At 43.8% G+C, this 20,839-nt stretch overlaps 1 protein-coding gene across 1 annotated transcript in view; it reads left to right on the top strand.

The window, feature by feature from the left end:
* Window positions 1-20,839, top strand: part of MPZL1 (myelin protein zero like 1) — a 39,638-nt gene that overhangs the window by 11,930 nt on the left and 6,869 nt on the right. The window contains exons 3-6 of the mRNA XM_058019313.1: window positions 6,172-6,332; window positions 9,414-9,627; window positions 13,437-13,569; window positions 16,836-16,941. Coding sequence (XP_057875296.1) covers window positions 6,172-6,332; window positions 9,414-9,627; window positions 13,437-13,569; window positions 16,836-16,941 — 614 coding nt within the window. The remainder of the gene's footprint in view (window positions 1-6,171; window positions 6,333-9,413; window positions 9,628-13,436; window positions 13,570-16,835; window positions 16,942-20,839) is intronic.

Genomic DNA, 20,839 nt, shown 5'->3' with positions numbered 1-20,839 from the left:
AGTCAGGCAGTGCTTTGCTGCATGTGCAAAGAGGCCAGGAGAAAGTGAATGTTTCTTTAGCAGATGCTTGTCTCTGCTTGGGGGATGGAGGTTTCCAGCAGCATGGTGACAGGAGGTGGTAGGTGTTCATGGGCTGGGTGTCACAGCTGTGCTTTCTGGTTCCTGGAGCTGCAGGAATGTGTTACTGGAGACAGGAAGCTCTCTTTCCTCCAGCAGCCTGGGTTACTTGAGAAGATTGGCAACCTGGGAAGATGCTGTGGCAGCAGCTAAAAGCTGTTCTGGTGAATTGGCATTTGAGAGTGAAATTTAACTCTTCTGTCCTCCTTCGAGGCAATGGAATTTAGTTTTTGTTGCTTTGAAACTTAGATGTCAGATTTGGTTGGTGTGACTCTGTCCAGTCACGGTTTCTGTGGCTGTTTTCCTTTGTGTCCTGTGTAAATGTAGGGAGTGCAGACATGGAGGTTGTGGTGACAGGGGGCTGCAGGAACAGTCTCCATGAGGAGGGGCTGGACACATGTGGCCTCTCAATACCTGTGTGTTGTTGTCCTTGTCAAGTACACCATGGTTTGCTCCTGGGTGGAAGGCATGGCTTCTGCTTTTCTGTCAAGGCTAAATGATGTGAAGGAACTCTTTGTGTGGAAATTCTATCCAGCATCTGGGTGCTTTAACAGATCTTGTGCAGTTTCACAGGAACAATTTTGGCATGTGTACCAAGGCAGGAAAGCCAGGGCTTCTCCACCAGGTGTTTTATCCACAGTGAAGAAGTGGTCTGGGGGGACATAAGTGCCTGTGGTTGCAGTCGGGGGCTGTAGTTTTGTTCTGGCTTTCTGGGGTGTTCTGTAGGGGTCTGGCTGCTGTTGTTTCATGCTGACTGTACAGGGCAGCTGCTTTGTGGGGGAAAGGACTAAATGCCCTGCAACCCTAGCTGAGAATGCTGTCAACAGGAGGTGTTTCACAAGACACTTGATATTGAGTAAGAGTATTTGTTAATGAAAGCACCGATTCTCAAGTGTGTATTGTTTTTGTGACTTTAGGCCCTCAGTTATTAGAAAAAACCACCTTCTCTTTTCTGATGAAACTTCTGGGCTGCTGGGGAGACCAGAGTGAAGATAATGAAACCCTGAATTTTCTGTCCTGTTGTCAAGACCTTGCCTCCATAAGCGACTTCATTTATAAATTGTATACATGGCTGTACTACCAGGTGCCTCTAAGATAAACAAAGCAAGTTGCTTGTATTAATTAATAAACTGATGATTGGCCATTTCAAAAAGAGGGGAGTAACACTCTTGCAGGAGTAGGATGGGAATGGTAGCAGCCATAAGCATCCTGTATTTAGCAGTGTGAGGAGAGTTTCCATGTGGGCTGTGTTTGTGCTGATGGAAATAACATGCCTGTGATTACAGGGTTAGCTGTTTGTGTTCTTGGTTTGTTAGGTCTCTTAGTGATCAAATTGAGTTGAATGCAGGGGAATTGAGTTTATTTTGGTGTGTTCACAGTATTAATTAAAAGAATGTTTTCATTAGATCCACGATCTCAGTAGAAACAGTGGTCTGCAAAGAAGTTTTAATTATCTACCTGTAAATTAGTGTAAAACTTTGGTGCACAGAAGAATTTCTTTGTGATATGCTACCAAACCAAATGGTCAACCATATTTCTACATAAAAATGTAGAATAAAAACAATTCTTGCCCAAAATATTTACAAAAAGAAAAAAAATCATGGAGGCAAGCGCTAGCAACCAGGGAGTACAAGTAAAAGTAGGACAAGATGAGTTCAGTTTTAAAAGATGTTGATCTCCAAGCACTGGCAGCTTAGGCACTGTTGGATTCATACAAATGCAGTTACCACTTGCTTTGGAGGGCTCAAAGGAACTGAAAGGATTTTGCAGGTTTTGAGCAGATCCTCCCAAGCCTGAGGGACAGCGTTTAGGAGGAGGTGCCACAGTTTGGTTTTGGAAAGTTTTGGATGAGACCAATACTATAATGTGGTTTGGGACAAGAGTCTGTTCATACTGAAACAGGGATGTGTGCTTGGTGTCATTCCCACTAGCAGTGATCTTGCATGTGTGATGTCACCCTTGGAGCAGCTTGGTTTCCAGGAGCTGCAGCACTCACTGCTCTGTCACTGTCTGTTGGGGCACCCAAGGCAGAGCATTTTGGATCTGATTAGCATAAGAGATCTGATAATCAGGATGCCTTGGCAAGAACAGAGCTTTGAAGGCTGACTCAAGACTGGCTGACAGGAAAGAAGATTGAATCAACTTCTGCAAGCAAGAGATGTTGCAAAATGTATTAAGTTTGTTTATGTGATGATCAACCCAATCATTGTAGTAAATCATGACTAGCCTTTCTAGCATAGTATATAAGCATATGTAGTCCACAGTAAATTTGGATTTTGATCACCAGTCAGTCTTTCTCATCATGACCAATAACTGTCCATCTGTCCAGAGCAAAAAGGACATCACAGTAATGAAGGCCAAGGTACAAACTGGAGGTTTTAGTCTGGTGTCAGCTGAACAGGTGACTGGAAACTCTGTCAGACTCTGCCTTGAGCTGGGAAGAGTTCAAAGTCAGAGGTGCTGCACAGGTGTTGAATTGGAGAGACACATGGCAGGTCTGTTGTGGTAAAAGCAGTTGTGGAGGGCTCTGAGCTCTGCTTTAGTCCCATTTAGTGTGAGCTGACAACTTAGCATTGACAGAGATGTCAGACTGAGGCTGTTCTTAGAGCATAAGGAGACAGATCCTGAGCAGAGACACAGATCTGAGCAGTCAGTGCAGGGATGGGAGCTTGAACTTGTGCAGATGAGATCTCTGAGGCAAGAGAGACCTGAGAGTAGAGAGAGCATTGGTGAAGAATGAAGATATGTGATGGAAAAATAAGAAAATATCAATAAGTTAGTAAGAATATGAGTGTCTTATCCTATTTCAAGAGCAGGAGGATTGTCTGGAAAGGAAGATGTGGATGGAAAGTTTTAATTGCAGTGTGGGGGTTGAAAAGGGAGCTGGAGAAAGTTGTTATACTTGGAGTAAAACTGCTTGAACAACACTAGAGATTTAAAAGAAATGGCTGAAGAGGCACAGGGTGTTTTTTTCCAAATTATTTTGATGATAGGTGAGAAAATGAGAACCATTTTTCTGCTGAAAAGAATAAAAGCAGCTGAAGGCTAAATGAGATGTTCAGAAGGAAATACTGGAGCTGTGGGCAGTTGGACAGGATGATGGGATCAAGGAGGATGCACGGGAGAAGAGCAAATATTTATTTTTGCCCTGTGTACCTTGCTGACCTTCCCTTCCTAAAGCACTCTTCTCTCTCAGACAGTTTCCTGTGATCATTTTTTCCTCTTGAGAGGAACTAAGGCTGAGTAAGCTTGAGGAATAGAGCAGTAGCTAAGTGTGACTGAAATATGACTCAAAATTCAACTTTCTCCAACTGGAATATTCATATAGGTGTAGGAGCTGGAAGGTGGATGTAATCCTGGTAAATGTGGAAAGAGGAGGAAAAGAGCTAGAGCTGGAGATGATCCATGTGGATTTTATTATGACAGAGGAGGCCAAAGAGTTCAAGGCAGTGGGAACAGCCACCATATCAGTAAAAGTATGTGAGCAGAGGGCTGAGGGTGAACAAGTGATAAATCTTGTGGTCTCTCTGCCAAATAGTCAGGTTATGATTTAAGGAGCCTGTGTCTCATGCTGTAAGGCAACAGAAGCAGGAAAACAATTTTTGAAGCTGTGAAAGAGGCAGAGGGGAGAAATCAGCAAAGAAGAACATTGAATTGAGCCAGCAATAGGACAGATGAAAATTCAACTTGATAACTTGATAGAAATTTCTGCACAGGATTACATAGTTCCTTCCTTCCCAGACTAGGGATGAAGTAGGGAGAAGTAAGTCCTTTCTTTTTTTTTTTTTTTTTTTTTTTTGCTTCACTACAGTTCTAGTGAGAACAGTGACTCCTTTAGATTAGGCAGATCTGTGCTACCCACTGCCTGTGTGTGGCAAGGAGTTCTCTGTACCATGTACAAGCAGACAGTGTCTGTGCAGACTCTTTTCTTCCTACACGAATACTGAGGGCATCTTGCTTATTTTATGGTTGAAAGAGAGGTTTGTTCTATGGTTTGGACTTACTACAATGGATTTTATTTTATTTTTCTTTTCTACACCATTAGCTGGAAAAAATACATAAAGCACAGCAGCTCTCAGTTCATTTGATTTGATTGCTAGAAGTCTTTGTGTGTTCCAAATAAATGTTTGGTAGTTGTTTTACAAGAGAATATTTTTTGGCCCATAGTCAGAGTATGTACAAGAGAAAGGAAGCTCTGAAAAAATGATGAAAATTCACCATCCCTACTCCCCACCCCTTTTGGGGTTCTTTTTCTCTTGGAAATGAGAGCAGTGATGAGAGGAGAATCTTGAGGTATCAAGAGAGAACCTGATGGGACAGAAGAGTTAGTGAATTTTGGAAGAGAACGGTGTGGGATCTGAGCAGCAGAATTAATGAATGGTTTCTTCTGGTTTTGGTTATTGCAATTACTGTGATGTGCTCCTCCCACCCCTGCTTGCATGCCCATTCTGTCAGGTGTTTGCTGTCCAACTTCTGAGGGCTGCAGAGCTGGTTGCTCTGACTGACTGAAAACTCAAACTTCACGATTTGAGGACTAAGGTAGGTGAGTATTGGTGATAATGAGAGACAGGGGACTGAGTGGTGATCAGAATCCAAATTTATTGTGGACTACATATGCTTATCTAGGAAGGCTAGTAATTTTTTACTACAATGATTGGGTTAGTCATCCCATAAATAAACTTATACATCTTGCAACATTTCTTGCTTGCAGAAGTTGATTCAATCTTCCTGCCAGCCAGTCTTGATTCAATCTTCTGGTAGTCTTCAAAGCTCTGTCTGTTCTTGCCAAGGCATCTTGATTATCAAATCTTTTATGCTAATCAGGCCCAAAGTACAACAGGTGGGATTTTCTTTATTTTTTCTGAACAGTCTTCAACTTGCATTTTTCTGTTTGGTGTGCCTGCTATGAGCTACTTTATTCAAAACTGAGAAGCAAATCAGCTGAGGTACTGATGGAGCAGGAAGGTTTGTTCTGCTGTTCTGACAAGGGGATTTAAGGTACTGGAGCCCAGAAACATAGACTCCTATGAACAGAAGTAGATTGCTGTTACCATCTCTGTGCTTAAAATCATGGCTTAATAAAAATCAAAACTTATATTTGAGGTACCAGGAACACACATTATATGTGCACCCACCTGCACTGACCTGACATGATTTTTGCTTTCACATGGATGTGACATGAGCACTGACATTCTCTTGTGATGTCACAAGATCATGCTTTGCTTTTCTACATAAATCTGAATTAATGTAGAGATGTATCTGCTTAAATCTAGATAGGGATAGTGCATTGGCAGTTTAGAAGGTGCTAGATAAAGCAGATCTTCAACATGTTTTCCAAATTATGAATATAACTTATTAGGAAAACTACCAGTACAAGCCCAATATCAACATTGATTACTTTAAATCTGGGGGATGTTTGTGGTCTGCTTGCTGTTTTCACTGTGCAGAAGGTAGAAAAAAATTAAACTACTCTCATGCTTCTGAACTATAACAGAGATTATTTGTGAGGCCTTGCACACGCAGACCTGGGAGCATGGCAGAGAGCAGGAGTAGAGGCATAGCTGTAAGTGAGAGAAGTTTGCTCCTCAGCTTTCTGGAGGTGAGCCTTTGTTTTACCTACAACTAGGAAAATCTGGAGATGTGAAACAAGATGTGTGCCAGAGAGGAAACTGAGTAATAGCTGGGCCAGGCTGTTAGTTCCTCTGATGAGGCTTAATTATTACAATGCCTGCTGTCAGCTGGTACGAAAAAGCATTAAACTCATCCCTTGCACCATAGAATTGACTTCCACAAAGTGTTGTAGAGGAAACATCTGTGAGTGGCAAACATCCTGTGACAGATAATACAAGGAAGGAGAAGTGAATGTGCTTGGCCTGCTTTGTACTTGTTTGATTGCAGGTATAATGCAATGTCTGCGCAGTCACCCGATGCAGGAGTTACTGATGCCTCTTGTCCCCTGCCCCTGTAGGCAGTGTGATGTGAACTTGCTCATTCTCAAAGCAGCACTGATGTGTCTTGTTCTCCTCCTTTCTTCCCTTTGCCTTTGCCATGCAGTGCAAGTGTCAGCAGTAGAGGTGAACACCCCGGAGGAGATGTTTGTGGAGAACGGGACGGACGCGAAGCTCCCGTGCACGTTCACGTCCGTAGAGGTGATCAGCAGTGCAGCATCTGTGTCCTGGAGCTTCCAGCCAGAGGGAGCAGCCACTCGTATCTCAGTAAGCAATGGCTGGAGGGGAGCACACCTGGGAGGGGAGGCTGCCATAGCTGAGCTCTGGTCTTCTGGTTGGTGCTAAGGAGCGAGCAGATATGGATTGGACCCTCCTTCGTGTGCCTTATCTCCATCACTGTGATTTTAGGGGGCTTTTATAGTGCTGTATGAAAATATTGCTAGATCTCTGCCAAGACTGCAGTGGGCAGTGACCACAGAATATACTGGTTATCTGTTAGTCTTAGAAGAGGGATGTTGGCATGGAAGCTGTATGTATGAGGTAGATGAGCATCTAGGAATCTTGTAAATCCTCCATCCTTTTGCATTTGACTGAACATAGCAGTCAGAGAATTTGAATTACCTCTGTAATTGCAGTCCTACATTGTGTATTGTTTGTTTTGCTTGTGTGCTGTATAGCCTCTGTTTGAGAGGGTTTAAAGTAAGACCAGTCTCCCTGGTTTCAGAAAAGAATTGAATAGCTCAAATCAGGAAGCAGTTATATCCTCATATTATAGTTACTTGACAAATGAAAAATCAGGCTAGCAAGGAACTTAGGCAAATAATATTTGTCATGGCTCAGTTCCTGTATATTGGGCCCAAGGGGGCTCATATCCTTTGGATGTAAGTCTTCAAAGAAATGGCTTTGGTAGGTTGATAGCTGTCTTCTTCCTCTCCTTCCTCAGACACTTGTGCTTCTTTCTTGTTCCTTGTAGTGAATGAGAATTTAGAGGAAGCAGAACATGGAACTCTGGGGCACCTTTGAAGTTGTGGGGACAGCAGGTTGCTCAGCCTGTTTGTGTTTGTCTCCCTCCCTCTGCTGCAGACATGAGCTCATGTAAACTCTAGGAGCTCTTCCATGCTCAGAGATGGTCAAAACCAGTGTGTGAGCATCTTGTGTAGAGTTCTGAAGGACAAGCTTCTGAATTCTCAGTGAAATAAATATTTAGTTTTGAAGAGGGAGCTCTTCCCAACTGCAAAGCAGGAGTTGGGGGGAGGTAAGGGAAGTAGGGCAGATTTCCTGCCAGTGCTGAACAGGATGGGTGAAGAGAAGCCATCTGTTGGTGCATTTCCGCTCCCCATATATCCTGTCCTGCCCTTCCCTTTCTGCATCACTGCTCACTTGTAGGAGTACAGCTTCAGCACATAACATTGTTTTTGGAATTGAAGTCAGTTCTGTTCCACCTGGATGTAGCCATCAGCACAACTGAAAGAAAAGCAAATTTTCTTTGAGCTGCAGGGACCCAGCATAATTTGATGTCAATTCCCTGTTTCTTTTGAGGGTCTGGGGAGGTGTGGAGGGGATGTTTGTTTATGAGCCTGAGTCATGGCATTGCATAGCTTGGTGGGTTTGAATTTGAAAGACCAATCTCATGCTCAGCTTATGTCTGAGGTAAGGCCATGCTTCTCTTTACAAGGATGGTCCTGTGTCCCTTTAGAATCACACTGGCAATCTTGTGGCCATGTGGTGAAGCTGACTCGACTGGGAGCTTCTCCTGCTTGTCCCCTTCCCTCACCACATGTTCCAGAGTCTCATCTCACTCCACCACAGGCAAAGGATGGCTTGAGGCACTTACCTTGTGTTTCAGGACATGTTTTACTTTGTGATTTCTCCTCCCCCAGGTCAGGACATCTAGAGAGCTGAGGAATCTGCTTTTGGCATTCTAGATTTCAGTGGGATGGCTTCCCCTGTGCACAGGGGTGTGGTAATGCAGTGCTGCTGTGTTAAAGGTTACAATCCAGCTGGAAAAGCTGCAGACTGATGCAGGGTCCCTCCAAAATGTTGACAGCTGGCTGTGTGCTTGCCAGCTTTCCACCACATGAAGTACTTCATTGAATTTATGTTAATCTGTAGACAACAAATAAGATTGCCTGCAAGTAGGACAGATGGCCATGATGTGCACATACCTGATCTGGACAAGATTTGTGCTGCCAAGTGATAAGGCCTGATATTCAGACTGCAGGTCTGATAGAGAGGGTGTTGGAGTAGCAAACCTGAGATCAAGGGCAGGAAAAAGAATAGGAGGTGACTTGAATGGAAATATGGAGCAGTAGGCAGGCTGTTCTGTGGCAGAGCCACTGCTTTGTAAATAAGGCAGGAGGAAGAGGAAGCTGGAATATTGTCCTGAATTTCTTTCATTATTCTCTGGAGACTGAACTGAAGGGAATTCAGCTTGATTCCTGATTAGATTTATCTTGCTGTGCTGTGGAACACCAATTAAGAAAGAATGTGCTCTTGCAGTTCTCCTGCAGCCTTGATGCCTCTCTTAGGGTATCCCATGTGTTTGAAGGCAGAGTTGTCCTGTAGAAGTCTATGCACTTCTGCTGCTGTAAATTCCAATTTTGGGCAGGTATGGTTAGGAAATACTCAGTTCCTCCTTAGCCTGTACTAAGGAGATTTATTCTTCAAAGGGTTTTGGTCATGTATAGGGAATGCAGAGCCAGTGTGCAGCTTAGTCACTTAAAAACTGGGAAACAGTTATATTTAGTTACCTGAAGGTTTCTGGAAAACAGCTAGATATACTCTAAATTGGTCATGGGATTTTCTGAGGGGGTGGAAGGAAGGGAGAGTATTGCATGTTAATTTAGCTGTGCTTTAGTTGCAAGTAACACACAGCAAAACACAAGATGGGAAACTTGGTGTCCTTTTTCTGCTAGGATGCAGGCAGCTTCCTGTGCCTGAAAGACAGATGGCTGTGTTCCAGGAGTGTTCTGTCCTGTAATTATTATCAGGTTACCAGGTTGTTTTCTTTCCCCCACCTCCTTGTCTGCAGAACTCTGTCCCCTGCAAAACAGAAAAAAGCCCCAGCCAATCCAGCCACAAAAGAAATCAAAACCAGCAGAAAACTGAAACTTGCAGGTTCTTGTTCTGGTGTGGTTGAGGTACAAACATGGTTATGTTATCAAGAGGCAACAAGGCAGACTTGGTAGACCACAGAAAGTGGTGAGGCAGGAAGAGAAAAACCTCAGCTACTGGCTGAGGTTTAGTAACACAGCTGGCTCTGGGAGAGTGCTGGAATAGTGGGAGAAGCACAGTGGCTCTGTACTTGCTAATTGGGTTGTTCTTGTATCCTCTTTTCCTTGACTGCAGTTTTTCTATTACTCTAATGGGAAGTCATACCCTGGAAAAGACATACCATTTAAAGACAGGATCACTTGGGCTGGAGATCTTAACAAGAAAGATGCTTCTATCACAATATCAAACATGCAGTTCCGGGACAACGGCACGTACATTTGTGATGTCAAGAACCCACCTGACATTGTTGTCAAACCAGGAGAAATCCGAGTTAGAGTTGTGGAGAAAGGTATTCATTCACCCTATATGATTTTTTTCCTTCTCACTTGTTTTTTTTCCCCCTCCATTCCTTGTCTAAATCACTTTTATTGGGGGTGGGGGAGTGGCCTGGAGGGAACAATTGGTTTTTAATTCTCTTCTTCCAGGTCCTAATAATGGAGCCAGTATCTGTTAGCTGTTTTAAAATTGTATGTCATACCCTTTTCCTCTATGCCCACTAATTCCTGTGGTTTAAACAATTACTAGGAAAAGCTGATGGAAGGCTTAATGAAAACACATTTTCTCATTTTGAAGTCCTGTGAATATATTTCCTGCATTATGCTGCTTCAAGGGTTAGGGTGACTTATGAAGTCTGGTGAGCAAGGAGAAAACCCTTGCTTGCTTGAAACCCTTCTGGTATACTTAATGGAGTGCAAAACTGTACATCTGATCTAAACATACAAAAGTGAAATGCTGCTGTGTTCCATGCAAAGGTGTTTGTGTTGAGTGTGCATTCAGTCTCTTTTACTCAGGTGTTCTTAAAGAATCCATGGTGGTTCTCAAAAACCTCAGAGCCTGGCTACTTGTAGTTACACGAGGCTTCTGGTTAGCATTTGGCAACATTTGTCACAGTTGAAGAGCACAAAGATTCTGTTTCTCAATTTGGCTCTTTATTTGCCTTTATCATCCAAAACATTTGATTGCTCAACTTGAGGTCAGCCAAAAGGTGATGTTTTGTACAATGAAATGATTGTTACAGTAATTGCATTTCAAATTTATAATTCAGGGAGGACAAGAATAAATGTTGAATTCATAAATGGCAGAGCTGATGCAGCATTCCATTAGTTTTGATATGTTAGGGAAGATACCTGTCTGTGTGTCCTAATTGGAATGATTGTGCTGCTAGAGCAGGTGTGTACCCCTGCTCAGGAGGTCATTCCATGTCCTTATGTAAGAAAGATCTCTATCTAATTTTTCTCTTCATGGAACAGTTTGGGTTGAGCAGGATCTCTGGAGGTCCAGCTATCACTTGGAACTTTCTGTTTCTTGGAAGTTTGAGGCCTATATAAAATAGGATCTGTTTATTTTCTCATAATGATTGTCACTATGAAGAAGCAGTAAAGCAGCTGCTGGTTTGGCAAAGTCAGGCTGGCTTGGAAAAGCCTTTTCAGATTTTAGTCCAGGTGAAGTAGCTAAAGACTGACCTTAGTACACTAATTCAGCTGATATTTTTCAACACACTTGCATGCTGTCTTCTCCATAGGTGGGGCACCTGGAAGAGAATCTGATTCTGAATGGAGCCCTGTGTTTGAAACACTTCTCACCATTGGAGAAAATGCTGCAACAGTTCTCTTCACATTTTTAGGATGACTGAAAATGTGTTTCCAAGCTCTTGCAGTAGGTTGTAACTCATCCTGAACTGAGCTGGAGCAATGTTTTCAATTGGAATAAATGCATGATGACATTTGTGCACATTGGTTTTTTACTGTGTGTGCATCTAATGGTTCTGAATTGTACATCTGGTGGTATAAACTGTTCAAAGCCATATTCATTCTTTGCCCATTTCAATGAGCTGATAGATGATAGGTTAGCTTTAGGTTTTGCATTAAGCATTTAATAAGTTCCATGGTGGCCTCATTTTTAAAAATTGCCAAACTAACTGAGCTGCTTTTCACTGCAGTACCTACATGGTAGGTAGTGTATTGGTTTGGCACTGCCTGCTTGTATATAGCAGGGGACAACTAAGATATCTCCTGTGAGAAGCTGCTGGAAGCTTCCCACCGTGTCAGCAGAGCCAGTGGCTGATGGCCCAGAAGATGGACATGCTGCTGGCCAAAATTGGGCCCATGAGAGGCTGGTAATGCCTCTGTGGTGACATATTTAAGAAGAAAATCAAAACAAGGTCACAGGGTTTTTTTGCTCGTAGACAGAGAAGAGGAGGAGGTGAGGTTATATGAGGGGAAACAACATGGAGAGACCAAGGTGAGTGGAGAAGGAGGGGAAGGATGTGCTCAGGTGCCAGAGCCAGGATTCCTCTGCAGGCCTTGGTGAAGCAGCTGTGCCTCTGAAGCCCATGGATATCCACAGGGGAGGCAGAGATCCACCCACAGCCCCTGTAGCAGGTGCCCATGCCAGAGTGGGTGGATGCCTGGAGCAGGCTGTGATCCAGTGGAAGACCTGGTGCAGAGAAAGGGCCCTGCTTGCAGGCTGGAGCAGCCCATCCTTGGAGGACTGTACCCCAAGGAAAGAGAGATGTCACAGCAGTTCTGGGAGGACAGTCTGCCCGTGGGGGAATTCACGTTGCAGCAGGTGTGGTTTGGCTGCTGCTTGTGAGAGTGAGCCGCTCTGGAGAAGCTCATGGAGATCTGTCTCCTGTGGGAGGGATCCCACAGCCTCACAGGAGAAGGACTCTCCCTGAGCAGTGGAAGAAAATCTTGGTGAGGGGCTGACCAAAACCCCCATGCTGTCTCTCTGTGCTGTGAGTGGGAAGGAGGGAGGGGCTGGGGAGGAGAAGGTATTTTAAGGGATTATTTTACTTCTCATTATCCTTCTCTGATTCTGTTACTAATACATTTCACTTTGCAACTAAAGTTGAGCCTGTTTTGCCCTTGGAATGCTTCTCCTGGTCCTTATCTCACTCATGAAACCTTTGTTAACTTCTTTTCCTTTTCCCTCCTTTGCCCAGCTGTGGCAGGGGAGGGTGAGCCTGTGACTCTTGTGGTGCCTGGTGTAGGGCCACTGTCAAGCCATGACAGCTAGGTTGCCTGAAGAGTCTCCTGTCCTTGGAGACAGTCAAATCCAAAGTGGACAGAGCATTGAGCAAACTGTGCTCCTTGGCCCTGCTTAATTTAAGCAGGGGATTGGACTAGACAATCTCAAGACTTCCCTTCCATCTCAACAATTCTATGATGATTAGATGGAGGTGTCTGAAACAGATTTTTCTATATAGGTGTAGGTTTTACCTGTTGGAGTTTTTGCTGATTCACTTGGTTTTGGTATAAGTAGCTAGAGCAGCATGGAGTCTTGTAAGAAACCCTCTGGACAGAGATGTTAACATGATGTGGGGGGAAGGAAAGGACTTTCTCATTTGTAATGGTAGTCTGTGTATTCTTTGACTTGTAGGTATTTTGTACTCATTCTCTGATTGGCTTTTGTTTCTGGCTGCTCTTTTTTGGCCTACTCTCCCCCAAAATAATATTAGGGAAAACGTGAGTAAAGCAACACTGTGTTCTTCTACATGCTTTCCTGGTATTGTACAATGATCCTGACTTAAGAAGGTTAAAAAATGAGTCTATAAAAATGTACAGGGCTGTGTTTGGAGACACCAGAGTCATGTATAAACACTGCTAAGGGTGATGCTGGGTGGGAGCTGTGCTGTGTGCTGCATGCTCCCTGGAGAACACCCAGCATTCAGCACTCGTGGTGGGTTAGCCATGTGCTGTGTCCCAATCTGCTTTCAAGCGTGCCTGCCTCTTCCTCTTGACCTCGCTGGGAATTGCCAGATGGCTGTAATCTGTTTTTTTTTCCCCCTTCAGATACAATATGAGACAGGGTTGTCCTCATTGTCACTTGTGTTCCCTGACATGTAAAAATTTTTGGTTCAACACGAACTCTCTCCTGAAGGACGGTGACACTAAGAACACTCCTGGTGTGTGCTCTGTCGATGTTACTCTGCTGGCTGCCTGCTGCCACTGCCACTCAGGCTGCATGCTGTAATTTCTGAGTATTACATTAGTGCCTCCTGCTCTAAATGAACCCAGACTCGGGGGCATTTGTGGTTTGCAGTTGTGTTGAGCAGGGATGCAGAAGAGTTGAATGTTTTCTCCCTTCTCTCCGCAGACAGCCTGCCTGCGTTCCCCATTGCCACGGTGGCGGGGATAGCCATCGGTACGGTTACGGGGCTCTCGTCGCTCATCTCTATCGTCGTGTGTCTTGTCATCAGAAAGAACAACTCTAAAAAACGATACTCTGGGTAAGAGATCTCCCTCCTCACCCCTGCCTGATGTGTGCAACAGCAGCAGGCTCAGAGGGAGGGCTTAAAGGGGGGTAGGAGTTATTTCAGCCAAGCCTTGGTAATCACAGCTAGAGATCGCTATGGTCATGTGCAACTGTGATCATCTGCATTTAGTGGTCACCTCTGTACTGAGCTTGAAGAGACCTACTGACCATGAGTTGCACCTGAAAATCACTAGGTGTTGGAGCTGATCCCCAGACACAAGGATACATGCCCTCAGAGCATTTAATCCAAGACACTCTAGCTCTGATCTGTTCCCTCCAGCTCTCCTTACCCCTCCAAAGGAAAAGCACCACACATGCACTTTTAAGGAGTGCCGTGTGTTGAGATTAGGACTGGATTTTTCTGTTACCAATGTCTGCCTCCTAAGCCTGGACCAAAATACGTGCCAAAACCTCCTTCAGCACCACACTTGAAAGTAAGGAAGGAGTAGCCACTCTGCATCCATTCTCATTCACTGTTTGTTTTTTTTAACTGTTAGTATCCCTGCTGGGTTTTTAATGTTAGGAGAATAACTCCAAAGTGAAGCACAGTTCTTTGAGTGGGCATGTGAAAAAGCAACAAGAACTGACAAAGGCAGATGAGAGTCCTGTGGTGATGAAACTTGCTGCTGGTGGAGGAGGTGCTTCCTTTTTTCTCCTCTCTAATTAGCTGGTAATTTGCTTCTCTAAGAAAGAATGAAAATTATGTATGTAGTCTTAGAAACAACCCTAAAACACACAAGTTTCTTCTGTTCTTTGCCCAACAAATATTCCTGCTTATTGCAGGTTCTTTGGGTTGCCTGTGGGATAAAAGAAAATAACTCCAAAAATAAGCTTGTGGGGATTTCCAAATTAAACTTTGCCCTGTCCTTTTCCCAGTTGGAGAGCTTAGACAAAGTGAGTTGGCTATTGCCCAATGGTAAGGCTAAATACAGCAAGGGTGGCTGTGTGTGCTCAGAGTTGTGTGGAAAGCCTGGTTTTCCCTTTCTGCATGTGTCCTTGCCCTAAGAACTGGACAGAACCCTGCAGTGTCATGCCCCAGCAGTGTGCCTGAGGTGGCCTGCTTGCCCTGCTTCCCACTGACCTGCTCTCCAGTGTCTTCCTGCTGGAGGACACATCTTGGTGCTGAGCCCGGAGCAGTAGTTGATGCACTGTGATTTCTTGTAGCAGATTAAACTACTCTCTTGGGAAAGTAATCTCTGAGGTTTAAATCCTGCTTTCACTGACCATGCCAGCTCTGCATGATGTGTAGAAAGAAACCAAGTGTGCTGTGACCCCCTCCAAACTTACGGACTGTCTTCCACATGATGCTAACCCGGTGTGTGGTGGTGGAGAGAAGCACTTACTCCTAGATAACCATTCTGCCTTGAACTGAGGTGGGCTGGGGCCCTGCGTGGCATCTGGAACCCCTGCATGGCCACAGTTTCCATTCATGCTCTGACTTGGGTGTTTTTTTTGTTTTGTTTTGTTTTCTTTCTGCCCTGGTGTGCTGGGATCGGATCCTGCTTACCTTCCTCTCCTTACAGAGATCCTGATATAGACGCCAGATTGGGAATGTAACAGGGCTGGGTCTTCTCTTCCAGTCCCACTAGACACCATGGTAACTAATCAAGTTGGTGGTTGCTGTTAATACCTGTGTGTGTGTACACATTTCCCCTTCCTTTGCTGACTAACCAGCTAGCTCTCTACTAACATCACTGTAATTTGTGCTGGAATCTGTTGGCAAAGGGATGATGCATTTCACTGGGTGCTTGGGTTTCATTGTCTCGTGTCTGACTGGGGTGGAGTTGTTGTTTATCTCAGATGATGTCCCTCCATCTCTTCCAGCAGTGAATTTGCCAGTGCATTCACTAAAACATAGGAAATTCAGAGCTCTTTCTGTGTCAAAATAAAAGTAAAATCCCTGTAAGCATTCCTCTGGCTCAGACAGCTTGGATATTGGAAAACTTGCAGGAATCTAAGTAGATTAGTTGCTTAAACCTGAATGATAACATTTAGACAGTGTAGATCTGAGGAGTTTTGTGAATAAAGCAATTAATGATTACATAATTTTGGTAACAGAAGGGATGCATTGTTTCTGAGACAGTCACGACCCCTTGCCAGGATGGCTGGGGTAGTATCTTATTTCTAACTGCTGCATGTATGAGGAGCTAAATCTGCCATGGTAAGACCTACCAAAGGGTAAAAAATACTTGCCCTGTGAGGAGGTGGTCTGCTTAATGTCACTGTCCTTGTTTGTTTCTGTACTCAATTTATACACTGTCTACAAAGACTGAGAAAAAAGGATGCCCAGTGGTTAGGGGGTTGTAGCAGAGGGCACTCCTGTGACTGTTGCCAAGGAGGAGGCTACTTAACTCTGCTGGGTGCTTTGGTGCAGGAAGGCACTGAGAGACCCATCACTGCATTGCCCAGAAGTCACCAACTTTAAGGGCATTTGCTCTGTGGTGTTCATTTTTCTATCACACGCTTGTTTTCTTTTCAGTCCTGCTTTAAGCAGATGAAAAGAAGCAATCAGAGGGTGAAAACCAGCAGCCTTCTTTTAGGAGTGTTGGTTCCCACCACAAGACCATTCTTTTGTTTGAAAACCATGATTTGCCTGATTAGATAATCAAGTAGCTATATGAGGGCACACAGCATAAATGTCCTGTGTGACTCTTAAGGTAGTTGCTCCACAGACTGGTGTCTGCTGGGAGAATTATTCTGGGCTTACAGCCTAACTATAAAAGCAAGGGAACTAATGCAGAGTTGGGCAGGAAGTACCTTGCTTGTGTAGAGAGAGCTGGTGGCTCTTGCAAGTGTTGGCTCTAACTAGCACTGGTACAACACTTGCCTCAGTGACTGGCATTGTTTAGCTTCTAGGTAGAAGATAATTGCTGTTTACCACTGAGAAGAAAACACATGATTTTAGAGAGGCTGAGTAGAATGAGAGTATCTAAGGACCAGGGGTGGTGGAGGAGCTGCTGTCCTATGTTAATAGCTGCTCCTCCCAGTGAAGCTCAGAGGAAGGACAGAGAAATGTCTCGGGAGAGATGGAGAATTGTGTGTGTTTATTTCAGAGTCCATTATGTTCATTTTTTTTACTTTGGCGTAACCTGCCACATTTCATCTCGCCATCATTCGTCTTTTGTTTTTGTTTCTTTTTTCTTTTTTTTTTTTTTTTCTTTTTGTTTTGTTCTTTTTTGTTTTGTTTCTCGTGTGCCTCTTGAACATTGTCGTGCAAACTCTGCTCTGCCACCTCGTCAGCTGCAGTCCCTCTGAGAGCTTGATGTCTCCGGTTAAGCAAGCTCCGCAGAAGGCGCCCTCCGACACAGAGGGCCTGGTAAACAGCGTGCCCGCCCGATCACACCAGGTAACTGCTCCTGCTGCTCCCCAGGCAGGATTCCCCCAGCCTGGGCCAGCTGCTGTGGAGAGCATCCAGACAGGGTGGGATTTGTGCTTTAGGGGCTGTCTGCTGGTGAAAGTGTGTGTGCTGCACAAGGGGCGCGCAGGGAGCTGGGGCTGCTGAGCTCTGCTGTAGAAGGCGTGGTGCAGTTCAAAGAGGAGCATCTTTGTATTAGCTGAGATGGAGTTTTAAGCACTTCCCATATTAAATTGTAAAAAACTATGGTTGTGTGTGACAGTGTTCACAGGGGTCCGAGGATGAGGGAAGAGATGAGGATCTGACTCTGTTTCAGAAGGTTTGATTTATTATTTTATGATATATATTATATTAAAGTGATACTAAAAAAATAGAAGAAAGGATTTCATCAGAAGGTTAGCTAAGAATAGAAAAAGGAATGATAACAAAAGCTGTTGTCTTGGACAGAGAGTCTGAGCCAGCTGACTGTGATTGGCCTTTAACCAATCACAGATCTACCTGTTGCATTCCACAGCAGCAGATAACCATTGTTTACATTTTGGTTTTGAGGCTTCTTTGAGGAGAAAAAATCCTAAGGAAAAAATTTTTCAGAAAATATCCTAGCCACAGTTGTGATCTTGTGCATTAACATGCACAGGTGGTAGTGAAGTGCAAGGATGGGGAGTGGTCAGTGAGTATCTGTTTAACACAGACACAGTCAATGTCTGTCAGGGATGGATCACCCCACAGAGCTGCCTAGTCTGTTCTGGGATGGTAATGGGGAGGAATTGCCTTGCACTCTCATGCTCCATGGCACGTACTTCCCTCACAAGGGGAGGAGCTAAATGCTGACCAGTTTGCAGATGATTTGTGCTGCTCAGAGCTCTCTTCTGCTGAGCCTCCCAACTTTTGTGGGCTTGAAAGTGCCAGTCTTTGTGCTTGCTGTGTCTGGCAAAGTTCTGCTGACTTTGAAGGGAAAAAGTGACTTTTATCCAGACGTAGCATCCCATGGAGGGGACAGAGCATGAGTCAGGCAGGGATTCTATGCAATGGATCATTACCTGTTATAGTACAGGATTTCCTTATTTGGAAGCAGTTTCTTCCCTCGATTTGAGTGTTTCTAGCAATTTTCTTGTGTAGATACAGGTCCTGAGAGAGTTCAAGTTCAAAATGGACTTTTTCTTAATTAACCCCCTTTTAGCAAGTGGCAGCAGTGTAGTGTGTGGAAGCCAATACCTGGTTTGTTAATTTCTCCTGACACAATAATGGAGATGTGTGTTAATGTATTAACAGTACAGGAAAAAATAAATGTGCTAACAGTCAGCTCAGTAAAGTCTAAGCTCCTACTCTGCTGGGCTTCTGGTTTGGTTTTGAAATGCACTTTGTTCAGGGCTATGCAGTATTTCCAAAGTTCCAGCACACAGACCCACAAAGCTGCCTTCTGCCTACAGAGATAAGTTATTCACAGAGCCTATAGAATCAGGATTTAAAAATAGTCAGATTTTGATTGGACTAGGTCTTGTAACAGCATGCTGCCTATAAGGCCTGGATAAAAGTTGTCTTTTCTAGATCATGGAAGATGCTTCTGGAATGGGTGAGTGAGACAGATGATTCCCACCATCTCCCCTTCAAAAAAAATTTTGCAAAACCAGCACACTGAGATTTATGATACAGTAGCTGTTGGAGTCAACATCCATAGGTCAGAAACCCCCAAAGTTTAAGCTAATTATTGTCATGGCATGAAGGAGTACTTGCAAGTGCCCTGAGAGCTACACACAGATGCTGTTCTGTGCTTGCATCCTCACAGCAAAAATACTCCAATGTTTGGTGTGAAAACTTGCAGTGTCCTCACCTTTCCGTGTCCCCAGGGTTCTGAGTGTCAGTGTGCTGGAAGGAGCAGCAGAGTAAATCTAAACTTTGTATTGTTAACCCAGAGTCAGGGTGCTTTTGCCCTTCTGTAGTCACTGCAGTCTGTTTCTTCATTGACAGAGTTCTCCCTGCAGGTAAGTTCCTAAAGGAAAACACAAAGTGTGAGCACTGCTGACCTCAACTGAAAAATACTGCAAATGGCTGTTGTTTCATTCAGTTTTAGTTTGGTTCTTAGAATTTTAATCTCTTTTGTCAGGCAAACAGAGTTTCTTTTTGTGGCAGACTTCTGTAGCAGCAAGTAGTTCCTCTACCTCCTTTTGAGCATTTGCCCCATCTTTACAGAACAACTAAACATATTTCCTTTTCTTTAAAAAGATCCACAGTGAAATCAGGCTAGATCAGATTTTGAACAGAATATTTTAACAAGTGAGGAAACTAAATTTCATTTGGTTGGACTTACATTGTTAGCTTCTAGCCATTGTTTGGTTGTTTCTTTAAGGGTCCTATCAGCATGCAAATCAACATATTTGAAATCTTTTATCACATACAAGTGTTTCTTGGTAATCAAGAAATGAGTTGTAGTATTCAAGCTTTTGAGGTGAAAGGCAGATACTCATTCCTAGCAGTGCCCAGAGCTGTTGCAGCCTGTTTGCTGATTCAGGCACACTCTTGTCTCTTGGAATGCCTGGCAGTTTTAGACCAGTGGCTCCCACAGTCCGTGCTGTGGTCAAACAGCAGAGGCCTGTGGTCTTCCTTGGAGCTTTTTTACAAGGTAGGGTGTGTAGGAAGTGATTGAATGCTTTGTACTTCACTGGTGGAAAAGAACTGTGAATACAAACAAAACTGCCTCTGCAAGTTAGAAGCAGTAGCAGAGGTGTTCGCTCTTAGAGTGGCATTTAAATGAATTAAATTAAGTTTATTCATTTTTTAATTTATGTATCAGTTCAAGAATCAGTGATTGAGTGTTTTTCTGCATTACATCTCAGCTGAAAGTGCACTGAGCCTGCACTTCTTTGTTTTGAGTGCAAGTTACTTAGGTGTGTACCTTGCTTTCTGGAGTTTGCATATCTGATTCTGTGAGTGTTCAGCTGCTTGAATCAGCTCTGCTTGTTTTCACTGTGCCCTCCTTCTCAGCAGGTTTGTTCTGTCCTGTCAGATTTCTCTGTGGTGGTTCTTGTCCCTGCCATCATTCTCTAGTGAGTGCTGTTCTACCAGGACTGTTATTTGTGTGGGTAAGAAATGATTTACAGTGAAAGCAAGAACTACATGGATTTCCCACATGGATGTCCTTGTTTGGATCCCAGGACCCTGAGAAGGAGCAGTTTGTAATGCCAAGAATCTTGATTGAAATTTCAGATAACTTTCCCAGAGCCTGAATCTGTAGTAGTTGCAACATCATTCAGAATCTGAGAAATTTGAATGTTCTGTAGACTCCTGTTGGACCATGGTGGTCTAACTTTGTAATTCCTTTTTCTTTTTTGTAGCTTACAATTAATGACTGCTGTCAAACCCTTAGCAGGTACACCTGCTGCTCTTTTCCCTTCAATTCTGAATGGAAAAATTGCAAGGCTTCAGGAAATGCTGGTTTTATATAGCAGTGCTGATCTCTCTTCTGGTTCTGAAGAGTCAGGATGAGCTTACTTGGGATTAGATGAAAGTTCTGAATTGTTTAGACAGTTTGTAAAATGGCCCAGGTGATGTTTAGAGTGAGCTAGAGAATCAGTTGGCAGTGAATCAAATAGATGAACACTGCAATAAATCCTTGGTCTGTCCTTTTCTCTGTATTGGCTATTTACCACTTTTTTTAGTTGACTGACAGTGAGCAGATTGAGACAATGATAGCTGGGTTTGGATCAGCTGATCACAGCAGTCAGTCTCTCCACAGCACTAACATGCTGCTGGCAGCACAGTGACTATATTTAAACTGGCAAAAATCCAGTGCAGTGCTAACTGATACTGAGTGAACTCCACTGGTAGACAATTGACCCAGCAGAATTACTTGAACAAAATTTGGAATGTCACAGTGAGTACGTCCTGCAGA

The sequence above is a fragment of the Melospiza georgiana genome, chromosome 2, assembly GCF_028018845.1.
Source record: "Melospiza georgiana isolate bMelGeo1 chromosome 2, bMelGeo1.pri, whole genome shotgun sequence".
Lineage (NCBI taxonomy): Eukaryota > Metazoa > Chordata > Aves > Passeriformes > Passerellidae > Melospiza > Melospiza georgiana.
This window is presented reverse-complemented; position numbering and strand designations above follow the sequence as displayed.